Source organism: Tetrao urogallus, assembly GCF_951394365.1.
Source record: "Tetrao urogallus genome assembly, chromosome: 8".
Lineage (NCBI taxonomy): Eukaryota > Metazoa > Chordata > Aves > Galliformes > Phasianidae > Tetrao > Tetrao urogallus.
The window spans coordinates 9,251,589-9,271,513 of record NC_136821.1 but is presented as its reverse complement, the minus strand read 5'-3'; the positions used below and the strand labels follow the sequence as shown (position 1 = coordinate 9,271,513).

Below are 19,925 nucleotides of genomic sequence, written 5' to 3'. Positions count from 1 at the left end.
CACTACTCTTGCAGATTTAATGTGGGGTTACCAACATATCCAGATACTGGAACTTATTCAGAAGTGAGAGGGCTAGACTCTTGCTGTATTTAATGCCATTTTAACTACTGTTGTGCAGTCAACACACAACTGCCCGCCTGGCCTTGCTCTCTGCTATCAGATCAATTGAGGGAACTCAATGTTTTAGCAGCATATGTCTTAAAAACCTGAAATCTGGGACTGCCTTCAGAGTCCAATGCCAGAGAGACTTTGGAGAACCAGCTGAGGTTTAGTGTGTTCACCTGGCAGACATGTGGTTGACACAGCAAGCTTTGATTCACACCTGCCCACCTATCATTGCAGCACTGGGTGCTACCCCTGCCTTCATTCTTAGAGCAGGCTTTGGCCAGCTGTACTCTTACAGCCAGAGGAATGGGCCGTGCTCATCCAGGATGCATGCTGCTGCCTTGCCAAAGAGCAGCCTTTTGCCCTGCTTGTGTTTACTACCCAGGCACGCAGCTTGGCAGGACACTGAAGAGAGCGCAAGCATCTGGCATCACCGCTGCCAGCCCTGGCCTCTGCCCAGGGGGCTGGATTTCACTCCTACATGAAGGAGAAGCTGCTTGACCTCTCCCTGCTGCACGTCCAAGCGTCTCCTCTGCTCCATCCAAGCAGGGGACACCTTAGCTGCTGTTGCACTGGAGCCAAAAGCAAGCCTGTGGTTTTTTATTCCTTTTATCTTAGCACTGTTCACCCTTAGCCCTATCTCTTCAAGTGGGCTGACCTGCTGATTGATGTGAGGGGAGAGATATTAGACATGAAAGCACTCCTCTATCTTGTTAGCCTTGTTGCTGCCGGAGCGAGTTCAAGCACAGATGGAGTTTATTTGTCATGTGCCAAATCCATGTATTGGCGTAATGAGAGGAAAACTGTCTGCAGCAAGCTGTAACTTTTGAAATTGTCCTTAAAGGAACATGATGTGATTAGGCAGTTTGACATAAAAAAGAAGGGTTTTTTTTTTTTTTAGTTTAGTGCTGTTTGTGTGCATCAGACCTTCATTAGCTAACTTGCCTACCCAGGATTATCAGATAAATGTAAATCACCAGACACCCACACACATTACTGAGTCTGACAGATTAAGCTCTGTGTTAAGGCAGGGTGGGGGATTTGTTTTCCAAGTGTTTAAAACTTCTAAATGAAAACTGAACTGGGGCAAGAAATCCTTTCTTCCTTGCTTCGAAATGGGTTGGGAAGTGTCCCCACTGCCAACAGAAGGGCTGCACAGAGGACAGGAGGGCAGGGAGAGGTAATTCAAAATACAGGCACCTTGTTGTGCCTGGGGACCTAGTATGTAAGAGGAGACAAAGGAGATATGCTCTAGATAAGAGAGCTGGAACTACTCTGTCCTGAATTGTGACATTTTTTGTTGTTTTCATTCCACTGAGCTAAGAGTGAGTTGGGTTGCATTTCCTGGGATGCTGGTGGGATATTTGCTGGGAGGTGATACGTGATAAGTAGCAAACTGTAACATCCAGGAGCATGGTCAAATAGATTTATGTTCTATTTTAATTTAGGTTTGTCTTAAATGAACTGGTCCAGACTGAAAAAGATTACGTCAAAGACTTGGGAACTGTTGTGGAGGTGAGCTGAAGCAACCCCTACTGTGCAGAATGTTTTCCCTCTAACAAACAGCATGCTGAAGAGTGGCAAAAACAAAAAATACAGCATGAGAAACAAACTGCCTTATTTTGCTTCCATGGTCCCCTTCTCATGTTGACAGAAACAAGAAGAAATGCCTTTGGAAACTATTTTTGTTTCCATCTAACAAATGTTATATTTTAGGTTTCAACTCAAGTGTGCAAAGGTTTTTCTTGGCCCACCCTGCTTGTGACAAACAGCTTCCTGCTCTAGAGCAGCCCTGAGAGCAGTGGTGGAGAATAATTTATGCCCTTTCCTTTTACTTTGTTCCATTCTTGCTGTCATGCAGTGAGCTTCACTTCAAATTAATATTTTATAATGGTGACACATACTTTAGTTGAGTTTCCACCTGGACTACGGTCCTGTGTTTGAGTGCCTTCCCAACGGTTGGGTTTGGATCTGCTCTCAGGTGTGTGTGTGGCCAATGGATTATTGTTAGAGAGTTTGGGTTGTTGTTTTTTGCCATTTTTTTGACAAACAGTCACGGTTTTGTGAGCTTCAACTTGCTAACGGCTGGCTGATCCCTAGGGATCACCTGCCAGAGACAACCCACACGCATGGTCTGGTTTGATTCCTAGCAAGTACTTAGCACTGGAGGCACTTGATTGAAGTAGGCTTTGGGGAATGCTTCTGGCATTCACTATTCCAAGGAGGATTATCAGCCCATCTAACAGCGGCTTTCGAGAGCTTCCAAACTTGAAGGACTTTGTGTTATCTTCTGTTTACATCATGCTCCACTGGCAGAGCTGACAGGACTACAGTGCTCCAAAGACTTATAAACTCTCAGGAGGTGTGAGAAATCCTATTCATGTGACTCTTTAAACTCTCTGCATGGCTTTGTGCTCCCACGAAATACTCATGGTGATGAATAGAAGAGTTTTGTCTGTGCAGAATCTGGCTTCTGCCTCTTAACAGCAAAGCCAAGAGCATGATCAACTACTTTTGTTTAATTTTTATCTTCTAATTGCACTTGTCACTTCAGTGACATCTAATAAACGTTTGTAAAACTGTTGCAGATATTCAGAATAAAGAGATGTTCAAAGAAAAAAAAACATAAAATTTTTACTTCCTTGAACAAAATGAGTGTAATTATGTTCCCCCTTCATATAAACCCTTTACTAATCACTGATTGTTAATCCTAAAGGGCTTCATGAAGAGAATAGAAGAAAAGGGAGTTTCTGAAGATATGAAAGGGAAAGACAAGATAGTGTTTGGCAATATTCACCAGATCTATGACTGGCACAAAGAGTAAGTTGTTGGTTTGGTTCGTTTTTAAGCTCCTTTCTAACCATTTGTTCATGAAGGATTGGGGTATGCAGTATCCTTACATCTGAGTTGACTTTAAGTGAACATTAGCAGGTAATTTAGGGCACTACTTCCTATGGACATTGCCTCACTGTCTTTCTTCTGCTCTGGATGTATCCCTCACCAAGGAATCACTGTGTCCTTGCCATCACCCATCCCTTGGGTGCCTCTCACATGGTCTGCTTCTGACAACAGCTCTTGCAAGCATAAACCAAAAAAGTCAGAAAAACATTCACAAAATAATAAGTTTATGTCAGCAACAGAATATTTTTACCAGTGTCATTCATTGTTTAAGTGTGATGATATGAGTTTTCTGTAACACATAGAGTCCCTATTTTTGGTTCTGTGTATCTAGGTCGAGAAGTCTGCTTAAAATGCAGATGAATTTGACTTTCATACAAGACTGAGTTATGAAAGTAGCTGTAGCTGATGGCAGCCATAGAGACATTTTGCTGGGACAGATATTCAGTGTGCATCTTTTTTGAGATTCTGGGATTTCTTGGTACCAAACTGTTGCTGGTATATGCTCTGCATTTGACTACTGTGGGAAATATATGGAGGCATCTGGGAGAGAAATCCTGCAGTGAAAAGGGAATATCGTGGAAATGGAGATATCAGAGTTTACCTACCAGTTAGACTAACGACAGTGTTTCTGAAATTTAGTTGAACTGTGTTTATGTCACTTTTAAGCATTCAAACAGGCACCTACCAAAGGTGCAGGTCAAGATAGAGGCTGTGCTTATAAATATAACTAACAGTAGCATACTGAGAAATAAGTGTAAAACAGAGCATGCCTGTATTGATTTGTTTATTCAGGTGGAAACTTTTGTGTCTCTTTCATGCTGACCAGTGCTCCCTATCTGCTCATGTAACTGAGAACTCCTTGTAAAGTGTCAGTTGGGTTTTCATAAATGTTTAGATACACAGAAGAGTTCTATTTTATAAGTTCCCAGGGGAGAATGCAGTTAGGTAATCATTGGCAGTTTAAAAACATTGGAACTTCTGTAAGTGTAACAGTAAAGAAGAGGGGATAGTTTTCAAGAAAATACCTCCATATTTCAGAGCTCTGGTTCACTGTTCTAGAAATGCCTCCACCGAGGGCTGAAGCCAAGCTTCTCTTTTCATTTATTATTGAATGCCACAGCTAAAACTGCGTTGATGTATTACTGACGAATGACTGGTTTGCTGCTGGGACGACCTAAAAAAGTCTTCTGAAATGTTGGAAATGTTGATATCCTTTCTTTCAGCTTTTTCCTGGCTGAACTGGAAAAATGTCTTCAAGAGCATGACCGTTTAGCACAGCTTTTTATTAAACATGTAAGTTTTATTTGGTTACCTATCTTTTAGTCTGCTCATCCTTTAGGGTGTGATGACTTCCTTCAAAAACATGTGCTTGTGTCAACTGGATACTTTAGCATTTGAAACTTGATATAAAGTAACCTATAGTTATGCATCTTCAGTGAGCAGCTGGATTTCCCCCAGACGTTATCATCAGCTTCTGATGGACTTCTTATTTTGGGGGGGAAATTAATTTCTTAATTTAGTGGTTGCCACCAAGGCAACCTTTGCCTTGCTGAAGGGGTAGAGTTGTAGAACAGAACCAGTTGCCGATTTACATTCCCATATCAGCACATTTTTGATTAAACCAAAAATGAATATGCCCAAGCAGAACATCTAGGCAATTTTATGCCAGCTTTTCTTAGCAGAACAGAATAGCAGCCGATATCTCACCAGGCTGCTGTGCATCTTGCTTTCACAGGAGCGGCGATTACACATGTATGTGGTGTACTGCCAAAACAAGCCACGATCTGAATATATAGTAGCTGAGTACGAGGCATATTTTGAGGTAAGCATGGCTCATTATACCATGGTTATTGCTGTCTACGGCTGTGAGTCTTAGTAGACTGTGCCGTAACCTGTGAGGCTTGTCTAAAACAAACTCCAGATGATGTCGGTATTGTGAGTGCTGCTGAAGTCTGCACTGTGGGGAAAAATGTTCTTCCATTTGTCTCAAATTCTCATGTTGTTAATTTCTAATAACTACTTCATCCAGCACTCACTGTCATCCTCAGAGTGCCACAAATACATTGAATTCTGTCCAAAATAAATAAAACAGACATTTTGATCTGTAATCTACAGACGAGGAGGTAAAAGTCGTTGGAGCTGGGTGGTGCCTCTCATAAACTTCCAGTAACTTTGTCTGATTCGAGAAGTCTTTGGGACTAGACACATATAATATCTCAACCTTAGATAGTAATGTGAAGGAAGCTTGTTTAAAGAGAGAAAGCTGTTTTGTTTCACCCAAGGGCACGAGGCGTGTTCTGTAGGACTTGTTTGTGAGCAAATCCCTGCTGCAGTGGGGAGAGCTGTCTCCAGGCCTTGCAGCACTGTCAGCTCCAAGGGGGGAAGGAATCTTGTGCTTTCAAATATCTTCCAGCTCGGTCATGACTTTTACCCAGTCCCTGCCTAGATAGGAGATGCCAGACTTTTAAATCCTCTGAAATTCGCTCTTGCAAACAAAAGATTAAGAACAGATCAGCTTTCTGTAGAAATAAGTCTCCACGGAGACATATTATCGTGTTCTCTGCTTTACTCTGTGCTTGTTTGCAATTGTTTTTTAATCCTCACTTTTTAGGAGGTTCAACAGGAAATAAACCAACGGCTGACCATCAGTGACTTTCTGATCAAACCCATTCAGAGAATAACTAAATATCAGCTCCTTCTCAAGGTGAGTGGAAAGATGAGGTTTGGACTACACTGTATCTTGGACACTGTTATTTTCAATCAGCCTTAGTTTTAATTCAAGAGTAACTTCATCATGTTAGGAAGAAAGAGTGTTTATATGTAAGCATGCATTGGTTGAGCCCTGTGAAAGATAGCCAGAGAGCAGGAGGGTCTCTTCTGTGAGAGCTGTTTGTAACCAGGGATAATCAGAAGACATTCCTTATTTTCTGTTAGAATATTTCTGTAAACTTCAAATAGGACTTCTCAGCCTCTGAAATTTCACAGCAAACTCACTATCAAACTTTTGAGATTGCAACATATGCAGGAAAGAGTGCTGATAAAGCCATTCTTTGCTGCTGGATGATACTCTTCTAACAAACACTGCAGCTTTCATTTCTGAATATCTCTCTTCTGAATATTTACACAATATTCGGGTCTGAAAATTGGGGGAATCCATGGTAATTTTTTCCCCAAGTCTGACTGCTATGGCTTCTGCCGACTTTACCCACAATGCCATTACTCAGCATTTCTGAATATCCATCCCTAGGTGTCTCAAGGTGATAGCCAAAATTAGGCACATCTGAACCACACTGTCATCTCCAGCAAGTTCCTTCACAGAAAAATCACTCAGTGACTGTGCTGCTTCTTTTTTAAAACTGGCATCTTCTCTTTTCTCTTTCTGAAGTGCCTTAATGCAAACGTTTCTGCTTTCTCCAGGACTTCCTGAGGTACAGTGAAAAAGCTGGTCTGGAGTGCTCTGAAATACAGGTACGTTTTCATGGTTTGGATAGTGGGGCTGCAATATCTAAGTGCTCTTTATATGGAGAAATGCAAACCACAGTATTTGACAATTGTTGAAGGTCCTGCTGATATTCCAAATATGGTATTTCTCTTTAGATCAAGACAGAAGTATAAGATGAAGGCACAGTTCTCTTTTAGACATTACCATAGATGTCAAGTACACAAGGACCTTGCCATGAATACCTTCTAGCAGTGATCACACTATTGAAGTTCGTTATTTGACACTTTCCTTTTAGGGATCCTTTTTACCAATGCAACCTTTGTTCTTCTTAACAGAAAGCAGTTGAGTTAATGTGCCTTGTACCAAAACGTTGCAATGATATGATGAACCTGGGTCGCCTCCAAGGCTTTGAGGTATGTTTTACTTTAATAACAGCCAGGGTAGGAAAGGTGCTTTGTCTTTTTGTGATTGTCTCCACAATCAGCCCCACCTCAAGCTATTTACCTAGCATTTGTCCTTCTACAGTGGTGAGCTGCATACTTTGGTGAGGTTTCAAAGGTGGAGGTAGGTGATATGCCTGTCATCCTAAACTTGCAACAATAAAGGTGTTGTTTCTTCAAAATGCAAGATCTGTAAAAGCTTCTGCAAGCCTGAATCTTATCTGTGCTGTCAAAGCAAAATAAACATTGAACCAGACTGTTCTGTTTGTTATAAGGTCACCAAGCACTAAGAGCTTATCAGCTCTCTCCAAGCCTAGAACATCCAGGAGGGGACTTGTGGGTTTTAACCCCACAGGTTACAACTTGGGGGTTGTAAGTGAATGTCAACAATGTTGTCTTTGGGAGACCTGGTACGAGAGGACTGCAGAGTGTAGAAGATCATTTCATGGGACCACACGGGGTCAGAATTTGTAACATTGGTGCTTTGATTGCTCTTCAGGGTAAGCTGACAGCCCAGGGCAAGCTGCTGCAGCAGGACACCTTCTACGTGACAGAGCAGGACTCCGGAGTTCAGTCTCGACCAAAGGAACGCAGGGTGTTTCTATTTGAGCAAATTGTTATCTTCAGTGAGCTGCTTAGGAAAGGATCTTTAACACCAGGGTACATGTTCAAGAAAAGCATAAAGGTAAGAAATAGAGTGAGAGGTGCGTATTCTATTTGATTGTCACACAGAGATGTCTTAACCAATTTTCTGTACTGTGAGACTGTTCTGTCCTGTCATAGGTGGACAGCATTTTGTGGAAAACATTGGCATTTAGTTTACAGTAGATCAGAAGCCGTTAAAGACCAATGTCTTGAAGTAAACCACTGAGTGCCTATATTTACTGGGCAGGTCTTCTTTCACACATAGGTCTGAGTTAGCAAATATTGCTACAAAGCCTGCATTAGGAAAAGTAACTGTGTAGTAGTTGTTTTTGAGCATGATCGTAAAAGGTGGGGGAAACAAAACCCTCTTCTTAAGCCTAACTGTAAGTCACTGGATGTGACATTACTGGAAATACCCTTCCTGATGGGGTGGGACTCTTGGTACAAATGTGGATGTTGCACGTGATAGAACTATTTCAAAACCAAACAAAAATACCCAAGAAGTAAATGTAGATAAGGAATTACAAAGCTAGATAAACTATTAAGAAAGCTTTAAGAAATTGATTTAATTTTCAAATAATCTTTCCAGAGTTTTGGGCTGGGATTAGAAGTAAAAACTGAAAGTAATCAGGGAAAACATGTTTATTGTTTTTCCAAGGGTTTCTGTGTTTGTTCGAGAAAGATAGAATTCACCTCTGGAATGTAGCTGAGGTTGAATGCTCCACTTCTTTCAATAAAGCAGCCTTTGCTGTAGCTGGAAAAGAGCGAAGTCACTGGTTTGTCTGAATGTTGTCACCATTCAAAGTTAAGAAACCAGTCTGGAACTGATTTCCTTCTCAAAGTGCATTTAAAACAAAATGTGGGAGAATGCATTGTGTCTGCTTTAAATTCTAAATGATTCATTAGTATGAAACAGAAGAGAACAATGTCAGATAAAATAATGCATATTAACCATATAACCTGTTATAATAGATAATAGGCATCTTCTTGGCAGACAGAAACTGCAGCATTTGCTGAAAAGCATATTCATTTGCAAGTCAGAGTTTTCAGCCAAGTAATAAGCTAGAAAGGAAGAACCTAAAGTTTACAAATAAATAATAATCTTGATTTAGATGAGCAGCTTTGATTTTATCCTGCTGCTGAATTAAATCATGATTCAATTTGGAGATAGAAATAACATGAATCATTTTTACTTCAGTTTATTGTGCGTATAACAACGAGGCTTTTATCTGCAGGAAACAATTCCTGAATTGTATATTGTAGATAAAGAGAGAAAAATAAATCTCTTCTAATGTCAATAAAATTAGCTTGCCTCGAGGGTATGGGTTGCTTTTCTAGTTAAACAGCTTATTAGAGTAATGCTGTTCCCACTGCCTGAGTTGCTTCAAAATCTCTGTGTGATAATTTTCTAGTCCCTCTTTTCTTCCATTTGGCAAACAGCTCATTCTCCTGTTGAGTAACTACAGCAAATGTGGGATCCCCCGTGGCTCCACATGCATCTCCCCCACTGCAGCTGAAAGTCTGCATTCCTGCAGCACTCCCAGCCTGCTCCCAGCCCTTGATTCAGCTTCTGGTTGCTTTTGCAGTGCTCCTGTACTTTCCATTGTTGCGCTTTAATACCATCTTCCATTATGGTTGTCCAGCTCTCTGGGAGACACTTCCTGAGAAATGTAGGCTGTTTCCCTGCTGGACACATCCTCCCACCCAGCAGGATGACCAAGCCAGCACCAGAGGTCCCATTTCTTTCTTCTGTCCAGGGTCTGTCACACTTGGATAGTGACAGAAGCTTCTTCATGATGTCCTACATTAGAGAAGAATCTTTCTTTATGCAGTGAGGTGTAGTTGGCTTTCAGAAATAGCACATCCCTTCTTGGACACTGCTCAGTCGGATGCTGGTCAAGCTCTCAAAATACTTAAATGGGCAGCCTTGGCAAATACATCTGCCTGAGACACCAACAGTAGTCTTAGGACTTTGACCTATGAGTTCTTTTCTTGGAGTTGTATAGGATTGACTTGCTTGCTTTGGTTATCAGCCAGAGGAGCAGCAGATCAGAACAAGAAGGAGAACACTTTCCAAGCTCCTGGTCCACCCCTTCCCTTGTCTCCCTGTCAAAACAGTTCCTGCCTGCTCACAAACTCCACAGGGAACCACAGAAGGGAGGGAAGAGGCTCCTTCCATCTCACAGATTAAATGCTGGACAGCATTCAGATGCGGAGTAGACCTCTCTATACCTTGACAGATACAGCAACAGGAGATGGACCTCTTCTAGAGGGATGTTCTGACCATAGCCTTCAGAGCCACCTATCTTTGACAAAACTTTTTTTTTTCTTTTTTACAACATCTTGTAAACTAACATCCTTGTCAAGCTTCTTACGTCAATCCTGAATTGTCCACTTGAGCAGAAAAGCTATGCCAGCCTGTTCTTGTTTACTGTTGCAGACATGAGTTATCCAGGAGAAGTCAAAGTTATGGGTGCACTTGCACAAAAGGACATGTTATCCTACAGATGAAATTCCCATCCATGAGATTTCTAGGAAGAGAATCTGTGACTGTGCTCAAGTCAAACAAACACATGCAGATGACAGTGCCTTCCAGTAGAAATAAGATCTATTGCAGCTTCAGTGTTCTTTTTTTTTTAATTTAATATCCTTGTATAGTGTCCATTCCATTTAAGATGTTAATTTTCTGTCACTAGACAGGTAATTTCTTTCCATGAAGGATAAAGAATGTAAACACTCACTTAAATTGAAGGAATGATAGACCTTATTAACATCTTAATAAGAATAGTTTAACTCTATTTATGGGTTATAGTAAATTTTTGGCTCATCAATCAAGTCTATGTTACCTTAAAATAGAAATTGTAATTCAGAGCAGGGCAGATGGATGTCTGGTATGTCTGTCAAAGCTTTATTAACTTTACCTCCCTAAATCTAGATGAGGCAAGTTCTTCTGATTATGCTCTGACAGTCTGTTGTTGGACTCAGTTATTTTCAGGAACTTTTCACACAAATAATTCTGTTATGCTAAGTCATGCTCCGTGTAACACATGCTTCCTTTGGCTTGTTCCAGATGAACTACCTTGTCATTGAAGAAAACGTGGACAATGATCCCTGCAGGTTTGCTCTAATGAGCCGGGAAACGTCTGAGAGAGTCATTTTACAGGCAGCTAATCCAGAAATTCAACAGGCTTGGGTACAGGACATCAACCAGGTCCTGGACACACAAAGGGATTTCCTAAATGGTATGTATATGGGCTTTGCACTTTTTCCCTAACAGTGACACTAAGTGGGAATCAAAATCTTTGCATCTTTGGTCACTTCGGGCAAAAAGCATTCAGCAACTTCTTGTTTACATGGAAAATCCCATGGAGAAAAGGAGAGCCCAGCCTGCCTGTCATTAAGAGCTGGGTCAAGTGCTATCCACAGAGTACATGTGAAAGAGGCCTCATAAGGCGTCACCTGGTCTTTGAAAAGGGACCAGCTCAGTGACACTGTGCAGAGGTCTCCTGGTAACCCCAGGAGCTGTGCATCAGCAAGGGCCTGTTGAATATGTCAGCTTTGCTTTAGGAAGATGTTTGGGGTGGTTCGAAATTGCATTTCAAATTTAATCTGTTTTTATTAAAAACAAACGGTGCAAAAATGATCAGAGGAATCAAATTCAATTAATAAGGAACCAGGACTGGAGGGAAAAAATAAAACTGGTATCTCTTTTTTGTCTGTTGTTGGAAGCAACAAAGCAGGAGCATTTCTTTGGAAGCCTCCAAAATTATTTTGTACTATTCATGTCACGTGTTGTTTTTTTTTTAATGGAGCTTACATTAAGAAAGCATTTTATATTTAAAAAACCTTAATAAATAATTGCTATAGTGAAACTTGCTAGCTTGAATCAAAATGTTTTGGCTTGGCACAGTGTGTTCACGTTTTTGATTTGGGGTGTTCTATTTTGTGGTTTTTTTTGTTGCAAAATGTGAAGAATTTCTTTCAATTCACATCCAAACAAAGCTTCTCTTTTCTTCACTGTGGAGTTCTTATAGCTTTTGGTTTTGGTTTTCTAATTTCAATTTAACAGTTTTACTTCTCGAAAGTTTTTCTACTGTAGTATCTTTGCTGCCCCTATGTAGCCTGTCTTCTAGCATGGTATTTGATGGGTTAGGAAGGTAATCTTCAGTATCTGTAAAGCTAGAAGTAAAAGTAGATTTATATTAAAACACAAGCTGAAGGATTTGCTTTAAACCTATAAATAAGATCCAAGAAAATGGTATTGTATCCAGTCAAGCTTGTCCAGTCTAGAACAATTTAAGTGGCTTTTAGGATGTAATCTCTGTGAAGCTGACTAATCTTTGAATACGTTCTTTAGCTTTCCATTTCATTAAAGTGAATGTTTTCTGTCTTCAAAATCATACTAAACTAACACTGAGCCGATGCTGCATAAACTAAATAACAATATATTCCCTGTGTGTTCTTGATCAAGCTGTACCTGATTTTTCTGATTTGTGTAGGAAAGCCCTAACAAATAAGGAACTATGTGCAAAGCACCGTATCTGCTTACTCAGTTCATACAATGTGAAATGTGGTGCAATTACACTGTAATATTCAAGCTTTCCGTATTTTTCTTTGGGATAAGAAAAGCTGCTAAGCTTAAGAAACAGACTGCACAAAATGATTGGCTGTAGTGAATGTTCTCTCCTTTAGCGTTTAAGAAGCAAGCTGTAAAGAAAGTATGTCACCGATGGATGTACTTCATATAAAAAATGCCATTGATCTGTGACTTTTTTATCATGCTTTATGAGTTTTTCCTGTGAGAGCAAGTACATGGACATTGGTTTTTGCCAGGAGCCTGTGAGAGTACTAGCATGTTGAACAGGAGGTGGGAAGCCAGGCACCCCTCTCTTAGCTAACGAATTAGTAGCCGCAAGTGGACACTCAAACAAGTGTCTTTTAAAAGCAATGGATAGCATCAGTTGTTTCAAGATAGAGACATTCTCCTTCAGGTCTTATTGCTAAAGACCTTGCAGCCTAATCTGCTGCATATTCTAGTGAAATATCATTGTTGAAATCACTGCCAAACATCTCCCTAACCTTCCTCCTCCTTGGTGGCTGGTCTGCGGCAGGACCAAAGCATTTTCTGTGGCAGCTGAGGTAAGCAAGTGAAATGGGTTATATCTGTGGCATAAACTTGAGTCACTGCTTGGGCTTTTGAGCCAGCAGTCCTTCAGATTGCCACAGGTCTCTGTTAAAACGTCTGTCCTTTTGAGGAAAAAAGCAATCTGTCCTCCTTGACTTGTTTTAGTCTCTTGTTCTCTAGTATTAAGTGGTTTCTTGTTGGACAAGCCCTGCCTTTCTCTGGAAGGGGAGCATATTGTGTGGTGCTGAGCCTTTCTGTTTGTCTTTCCTTTTCCTCTTGTTGGGAAAGACATTCTTTCTGTTGTGGTTCCCTGGCTGGGCTGATGCTGTGACACTGTGTCCTCCTGTCTGCCTTTGCTAGACAAGTTTCTCTGCATTCCAGTAGGTTTAGTCTGGTGCATGTACACAGACAGTATTAACTGCCTATAAATCAGCCACTGAAGCCACATGACTTGTAGAAAGCAAACCCATAGGTCTGGTGATGGGAGTCTGAGCCTAGTAAATCTGTCTCTTTCCCATTCCACGTAAGTCCTAGCCTTGCCCCTTCTCCTCCAAACTTATCACATTCTTTATTTTTTCACCATCTGGCATTTTTATCCTTCTTTTCCCAGTGTGAGCTCTATCTCAGACTACAAAAGATACTCTCACAAGCAGAGTCTTTTGTAAGGCTTGTGAAGCTGTTTGATGTTGCTTTGGGCTTCTGGGATTAATATCATTGTACCATCTATATTTCCTCACTTGTTGATCAGTTAATATAGAAAATCCATAGGGAGACAAGTTCCAGCGCATTGTATTTGAAGAGAATTTAGTAGTCAAGCTCTCATGGGAATATACAGATGAGACTTACGTGTCTTGATCCATATTTCCTGATGATAAACAAAAATCACTGTAAATAAGCTGTGAGTCTCCTATTCAGACTTCCATTTTTATTACAGGATTTTTTTTATGGTGTTTCGTTTGTGCGGTTTCAAAGACAATGAACGCAGCTATGTATGCTGTAAATGGCAACTATTTTAGTGCACTCTTCAGTTCACGCACAGTACAGCGCAACACGCTTGCATCCTGTCTGGCCATGAATACGCCCTGTGCTTCCATGGGTGGCATTTTATGTGCCTGTTTGTTTTGCAACTACTGTGTCTGTTCTGATTGAGTCACCCCATGTGCTCTCTATATCCCTTTGCAATGTCACTGGAAATGTATAGCAATTCTTGTCTTCTTTTGCAGCACTGCAGTCTCCCATAGAGTACCAACGCAAAGAAAGTAGCACAGCAGTGCTGAGGCCCCAGGCCGGTAGGGTCGCTCAGCCCAACAGCAGACCCTATTCTTCTGTTCCAGTAGGGTCTGAGAAGCCTTTGAAGGCTACAAGCCGTAACCCATCTCTCCCACCCCTGAAGATATCTACCTCCAATGGCAGTACAGGGTATGAACAGCCCGGAGACAAGTATGAACAAAGCAAGGTACTGAACTCATCTGATAAAACATGATCTCATCGCCCGCTTCTCATACCATAGGCTATCTGTGAAGTTAGCTCTAATTGTCAGTCAAGCAGGTCAACAGCAATCAACAGACTGAAGCAATGATATGAAATGTGGTTTGAAATTGAATGCGGACTGTGGAAGTTCTGGTGTTCAGGCAGTTGGCTCTTCAGCTGGAAAGCTGAGACAGAGCCTGCCCCTGGAGAGCCAAACCCAAGAGATTTTCACAGCACAGTGTATTTGCAGACCTGCTAAACTGAATTTCCATTTGCAATATTGGCAACAGTAATATCCAGGCTTCCCTAATATCCATTAACCACCCATTCCTGAAGAGGTCTACTCTGATGGTTTAAATAGTTCAGATCACAGAGTGCCAGATAAAGGTTGTGATTCAGATGTGTGTGCCCTACTCTGGACACAATTGACAGAAGCCACCAAAGAGTCAGTCCAGCAGTGTTTAGACACAGCTGTTGGCTGATATTGACCAAAGCCACCTTCCAGTAAAAATTATATTCAAGAATATGAAGTGTGTATTATTTTGGCTTCATGGGTTTTTCTCCCCACATTTGGTTCTGTGCAGGTAGTTCTCCCATGGTACCAGAACGCAGCTTGGTACTGTACTGCTGGAATAGCTACAAAATCTAATAGGAAGCAGGAAGCTGGTTTCTGTCAGATTCATGCTGATCCTTAAAATCTTTCTCTATCCATACAAATTACTGTAGAATCATAGAATCACTAAGTTTGAAAAGACCACTAGAGTCACCAAATCCAATCGTCAACCCATCCCAACCATGCCCACTAACCATGTTCTTCACTGCCTCATCTCCATGGTTCTTGAACACCTCCAGAGATGGTGACTCACCACCTCCCTGGGCAGCCTGTGCCACTGCATCACCACTCCTTCTCAGAAGAAATTTTCCTTAATATCTAACCTGAACACTATCAGATGATTTGTATCTTCTTCCCTGGTGCAGTTAGGCTCGGAATGAAGCACCGTGATTACTGCCAGAAAAGGCAGGTTCCTCTCTGCCACCTTCTCACCACGTTTCTGTTGTGTCCATTTTCACAGACTGATTTGGGAGGGTGCAATGGGACCTCTTCCATGGTGGTGATTAAAGATTACTATGCACTGAAGGAGGACGAGATCTGTGTGAATCAAGGAGAGGTGGTTCAGATCCTTGCTATCAACCAGCAGAACATGTTCCTGGTGTACCAGCCTGCAAACGACCACTCTCCAGCTGCTGAAGGATGGATCCCTGGCAATATCTTGGCTCCCCTCACTAAATCCACTGCAGATAATAGCGACGGAAGCATCAAGTAAGTGCCATGTTGACTTCGCTGGGAGCACTGTGTGGATGTTTTTGAGGAAAAAAATAAAAATAAAAATAAATCCAAATGGTAGGGAGTTCCTGCTGATTTTTATCTACAGTGCCGTTGGAGCAAGCTGAGTGGTCAATCTGCAGCGTCGGGCAGCCATGGTGGATAGCTTGGGTTCTGCTTATTTACATTATGTGGGGTTTTGTTTATCCTTTGGAGAGAAATAAAACCACAATTGGTTAAAGACGTATTTTGTGTTACACCATTTTACACCAACATGGACCTGCTTGGACTGGACTTATATTTATGTTGTATTAAGTTACTAATCTATATATGGGTTATAACAGCATCTGGCAAAAAATAATCAGGCCCTGTGTTGGACTGAGATTCGCTTCTCTAAGAGGAGAAATTTTGTTGTCTATGGCAATTTTCTTGTACAGCTTGTATCTTTTTTTTTGTTTGTTTGGTTGGTTGGTTTGTTCTTTTTTTTGTTTCTGTTCGCAGTTTCTTTTGTAAAATATTTTTTGGTTTGCAAGACCCCCATACAAATACATTCCTGTATAAAGTATTTTGCACTATTTAAAAAAAAAAAAAGAAGAAAGAAACAAACTCATACTGATGAAGTCAGGTTGTGCAATATAATGGATAGTCGCAATGTTCATCATTGTACCTGTCATGTAACTAATTTTAAATGTACTATTTTAAATATGTAAAATAAATCTTCACCATGAGCATGTTTTAATGAGGTAAAAGAACTAGTTTGACCCTTTTTTGTTTTGGTTTTATTTGATTTTTTGTTGTTGTTATTTTGTTTTGTTTATAACTTTTTGTTGCTTATTTAACAAATGTGTGGATATATATTTTTCTTTCTTGATTTTTAGAAATTTGTCAGCTGAAATGCAAGAAAGTGGTTTTTCGGTATTAAATACTGAAGGTACAACCCTCTTTTCAAGTAATACCGACTGATTTCTTTTAACAACTAGAACAACTACATGGTAATGCATGATGTGTGCTGCAAATTCTGTTGTCTTCCACGAGTGCCTTGAAGCACAGAATTGAATATGAAGAAAGATTTAGTGGCAGTTTCATTAAAAATAATAATTTGGAATCTGCTGATATTTTGGCCAAGAAAAAACAGTGACTCGACCCATGAGTCAGTAATCTCAGGCATACAACTGAATGCTACTATGAATGGCACACTAAGCCAGAGGAATTGCTTAGCATGTCTCTTGCATGTGTGCCACAGCCATTCCTGAGTTCGTCCTGCAACCAAGCTCTGCAAACATGTGCCTTTACATTCATCCCCAGCACCAGGTTCCTGGTGAAGACTTTTTTTCCAGCTGTACTGTCAAATTCTGTATTGGGGCCAGGAAGGCTTGCCAGAATTGAAAGGCACATGCATTGCACTTCTCTCTTTCTCACTGCAGTGACATTTAAAGACACTTAAAATCATGTTTGCAGATTCAAAGAACTAAAACAACCCTGAAACAAAAAGATGCTTGACTGACTTTCTACTATAAGCCATATGGGTAAAAAATTACCTGGAGCAGGTGTTATCTTCAGCCCCATCTAGTCTGCTACGTGGACTTATTAGTATAAGTAATAAAACTGTTTCTTCTGTTGACAGATACTGTACACAAAATATGTGGTAGATGCAGTAGTGCTGGCATCATGACAGGTGAAGTTCAGGAAGTCCATCAGCCAGGACTTTGATCACTCTTGACTCAACTGTATCCTTAAGGACAATATAATAGTCTCAAAGTGTTGGATAACTTCCCCTGATCTGCGCACCTAATTTGGACCTCCTCCAGAAATGCCCAAATACCAGGCAGCCCCTACTGGCTGGAATGTGCAGGACATGTTGGTGGTGCTTGTGCCAAAACACAACTGCCCATGTCAGCTGTTAACATCACACAAACACAGTACGAACCATTTTAGTCTTGTGTCAGTGCAGCCAGTTGTTGGGAGAACATTAATTTTACTTTCTTAAAAATGAGCTGTTGCACAGTGTCAACCAGGTGCTGGAAAACAACAAAAATAAGCTTATGAAATGGCCACAGAGTTCTTGGGGGTACATCAGCTGTGTGGGGGATCCTTTGAGTCCTACCTTGCTAACATACTGCATTTTATTGGCATCGCAGGTGGTCGTTGGATTTCATGCAACTTGCTTTGTAAAATGTATCAAGGTACTGTAGACATGACATGTGCCAAACATTGGGCTTAAAACATGCAAATCAAATTTGCATGACTTAAAGGTGGGCAGATGCTTTGAACCTGGATCCCAGCTCATCACACTGCTGTTTTGAGAGCTTTCTGCTTTGGACAACATAACCCTTCCCAAATCCTCCCCAACCTGCTCACTATTTAAACCAAATGGAATTCATATTGAGAAGTGTTTTGGGTTTTTTTTTTTCCTTTCTTTTTCTTTTTTTTTTTTTGTGTCTGCTTTGACATGCAATTTCTGTCGTCAACACAGCATTGCTCTTACAAAGGGTGACATGGTCTCTTTTCTTTTTTTCCAAGAGTAAGGTTGTAGGTGCAGTAATGAGGGATGAAACATGTACTGCAAATCATACCTGCTGTGGTGTTTGTCAAAAAGCATGGACTGATTGACATCCTCCCTCTCCAAACTGGCAAAATCAATTATTATACTAATGGGAAATTCTTGGTCTTGAGAGGCATAGCAGAGCTTGTCATTCTAGGGAATGACTTATCTCTTGGAAAGTTAATGATGTAGCTCCTATCTTTTGGGCTGTTCATGTTCTGAGAAACATGTAGAGGAAGATACCTTGAATTTCTTAAAAGTTTTAATTTGCTCTACTATGTGATCTATTAAAACAGTTCTCATTTATTTGCATTCATTTGACTGCTTTAACCAACAAGACTGAGGTCTAAATTGACCTTTAACCTGTAGCAAAAATAAAAAAAATCTGTTTGTGGCAATGCAAGACAAAATCTTGAAACCACATGACCAAATTCTAGTTGCCTGCTTCCATCATGGTATTTTTTTTTTTCCTGGTCCATGCATCTAAACAGCAAGTGTGGCACAACATCTGCTTTGCAGAACTGTTTGGTTTGTTTTTTAACTTCAACTCTCATTGCTAAAATAGAGATAGGCATATTGCTGGTGGCTTTCACCTTCTAGGGAATTGCAGTAATCGCAAACATGGATGCTGGTTCCCCTTTCCAAATCCTTCCTTCCTACAATGAATTGCCATTTGATTGCTGCGTTTTTTGGTACAACAGGAAGTCATGTTCATGGCATACCCTGCGCATGAGAAAGCGGGCGGAAAAGGAGAGCAGTGGCAAAAATGAAGCCAATGGGCCACGTAAATCCAAGGATATTCTGGGGAACAAAGTCTCTGTTAAAGTGAGTAAGGCCATCTGAAAGCTGTGTGCCGCTCTCCTGCTTCCCATCATTTTCACCCCCTATAGCATCCTCTCCTGAGAGAGGGAGGGAGCGGCAACTTGGGGTTTGTTTTTTTTTCCCCACTTCAGTTATCTTTTTTTCCTTTTGGTTTTGGTTGTTTTTTTTTGTTTGTTTGTTTGTTTTGGTTTGGTTTGGTTTTTTTAGTATTCGTTTTAGCAGGATTTTTGCATGCAAGATAAAATGCAACCTTTGTTTTTCATTTTCTTTTTCTTGGCATCCCTCATGCAAGTAAGTAATCTTCATTAAACAAATAAACAAAAAGCCATTTATGAAGTTAAATAACTGCTCTTAACATTGAGAAAACAGTGTCTGATCTACCTCTGATCTGTCCCAATCTGCAGGTGCATCAAACCAACTGCAGCAGTTAGAAAGCCACTGGGTGAAACAATGGCCTTATTGACACTGACAAGTTTTCCTTAGGCTAAAATTTCCCCGCAGGTTGCAATAAGGGATTCTCAACCTTGAGATGCTTAAGATATTTGCTCAGGGGAGATGGTCTCAGTGACCTTTTTACTTCCATATTATCAGACAGGAAAGAGATGCTGACTTGGTCTTTCCAGGAGAGGGTTTTGTCTGTGTGTGCGTGTGTGTCCGTGTCTGTCTGTCTCTCTCTCTCTGAGATCTCCCAGTAGGGAAAAGGTTGAGAACGGTGGGGTTAAGCTCCATCTTCTGCTCTGGGTACCTGACTACTGTGCTTCAACTCAGAGGATCCGTCCCAACAGAGGCAAGCAAACGCTTGTGGTTCTGACACAACCAAAGATTCTGGAAAGCACTTGAGCATGTACTATAAATCCACCCCCTTCCAGGAGAGCCCATGATTAAGTGTTTTCCTTTCTGGAGGCTTTCCGTCACGTCTGCCTAGTAAAACAGAGATAGCATGTGCAAAGGCCACTACAGGCCACCTGCCCCTTGCACCCAGGGCCGGCCTCAGGGCAGCAGTAGCTGCTGCATGGTGGTCACAGTGCTTCTGCTGCTGCTTCCCTGCTACTGTGCTGCCAGAACAACCTGCAGCATCACTACCTCTTCTTTGCCAAAGCACGTCTTTG

The 19,925-nt window shown here is 41.0% G+C and overlaps 1 protein-coding gene across 1 annotated transcript in view; it reads left to right on the top strand.

Annotated features, from left to right (window-relative positions):
- KALRN (kalirin RhoGEF kinase) overlaps nt 1-19,925 on the top strand; it is a gene marked incomplete at both ends in the record, with an annotated part of 437,411 nt that overhangs the window by 401,926 nt on the left and 15,560 nt on the right. Inside the window, 12 exons of the mRNA XM_079539220.1 lie at nt 1,554-1,620; nt 2,822-2,925; nt 4,230-4,299; nt 4,742-4,828; nt 5,618-5,710; nt 6,424-6,474; nt 6,784-6,861; nt 7,388-7,573; nt 10,604-10,775; nt 13,882-14,114; nt 15,202-15,449; nt 18,696-18,819. Of these exons, the coding sequence (XP_079395346.1) occupies nt 1,554-1,620; nt 2,822-2,925; nt 4,230-4,299; nt 4,742-4,828; nt 5,618-5,710; nt 6,424-6,474; nt 6,784-6,861; nt 7,388-7,573; nt 10,604-10,775; nt 13,882-14,114; nt 15,202-15,449; nt 18,696-18,819 (1,513 nt within the window). The remainder of the gene's footprint in view (nt 1-1,553; nt 1,621-2,821; nt 2,926-4,229; nt 4,300-4,741; nt 4,829-5,617; nt 5,711-6,423; nt 6,475-6,783; nt 6,862-7,387; nt 7,574-10,603; nt 10,776-13,881; nt 14,115-15,201; nt 15,450-18,695; nt 18,820-19,925) is intronic.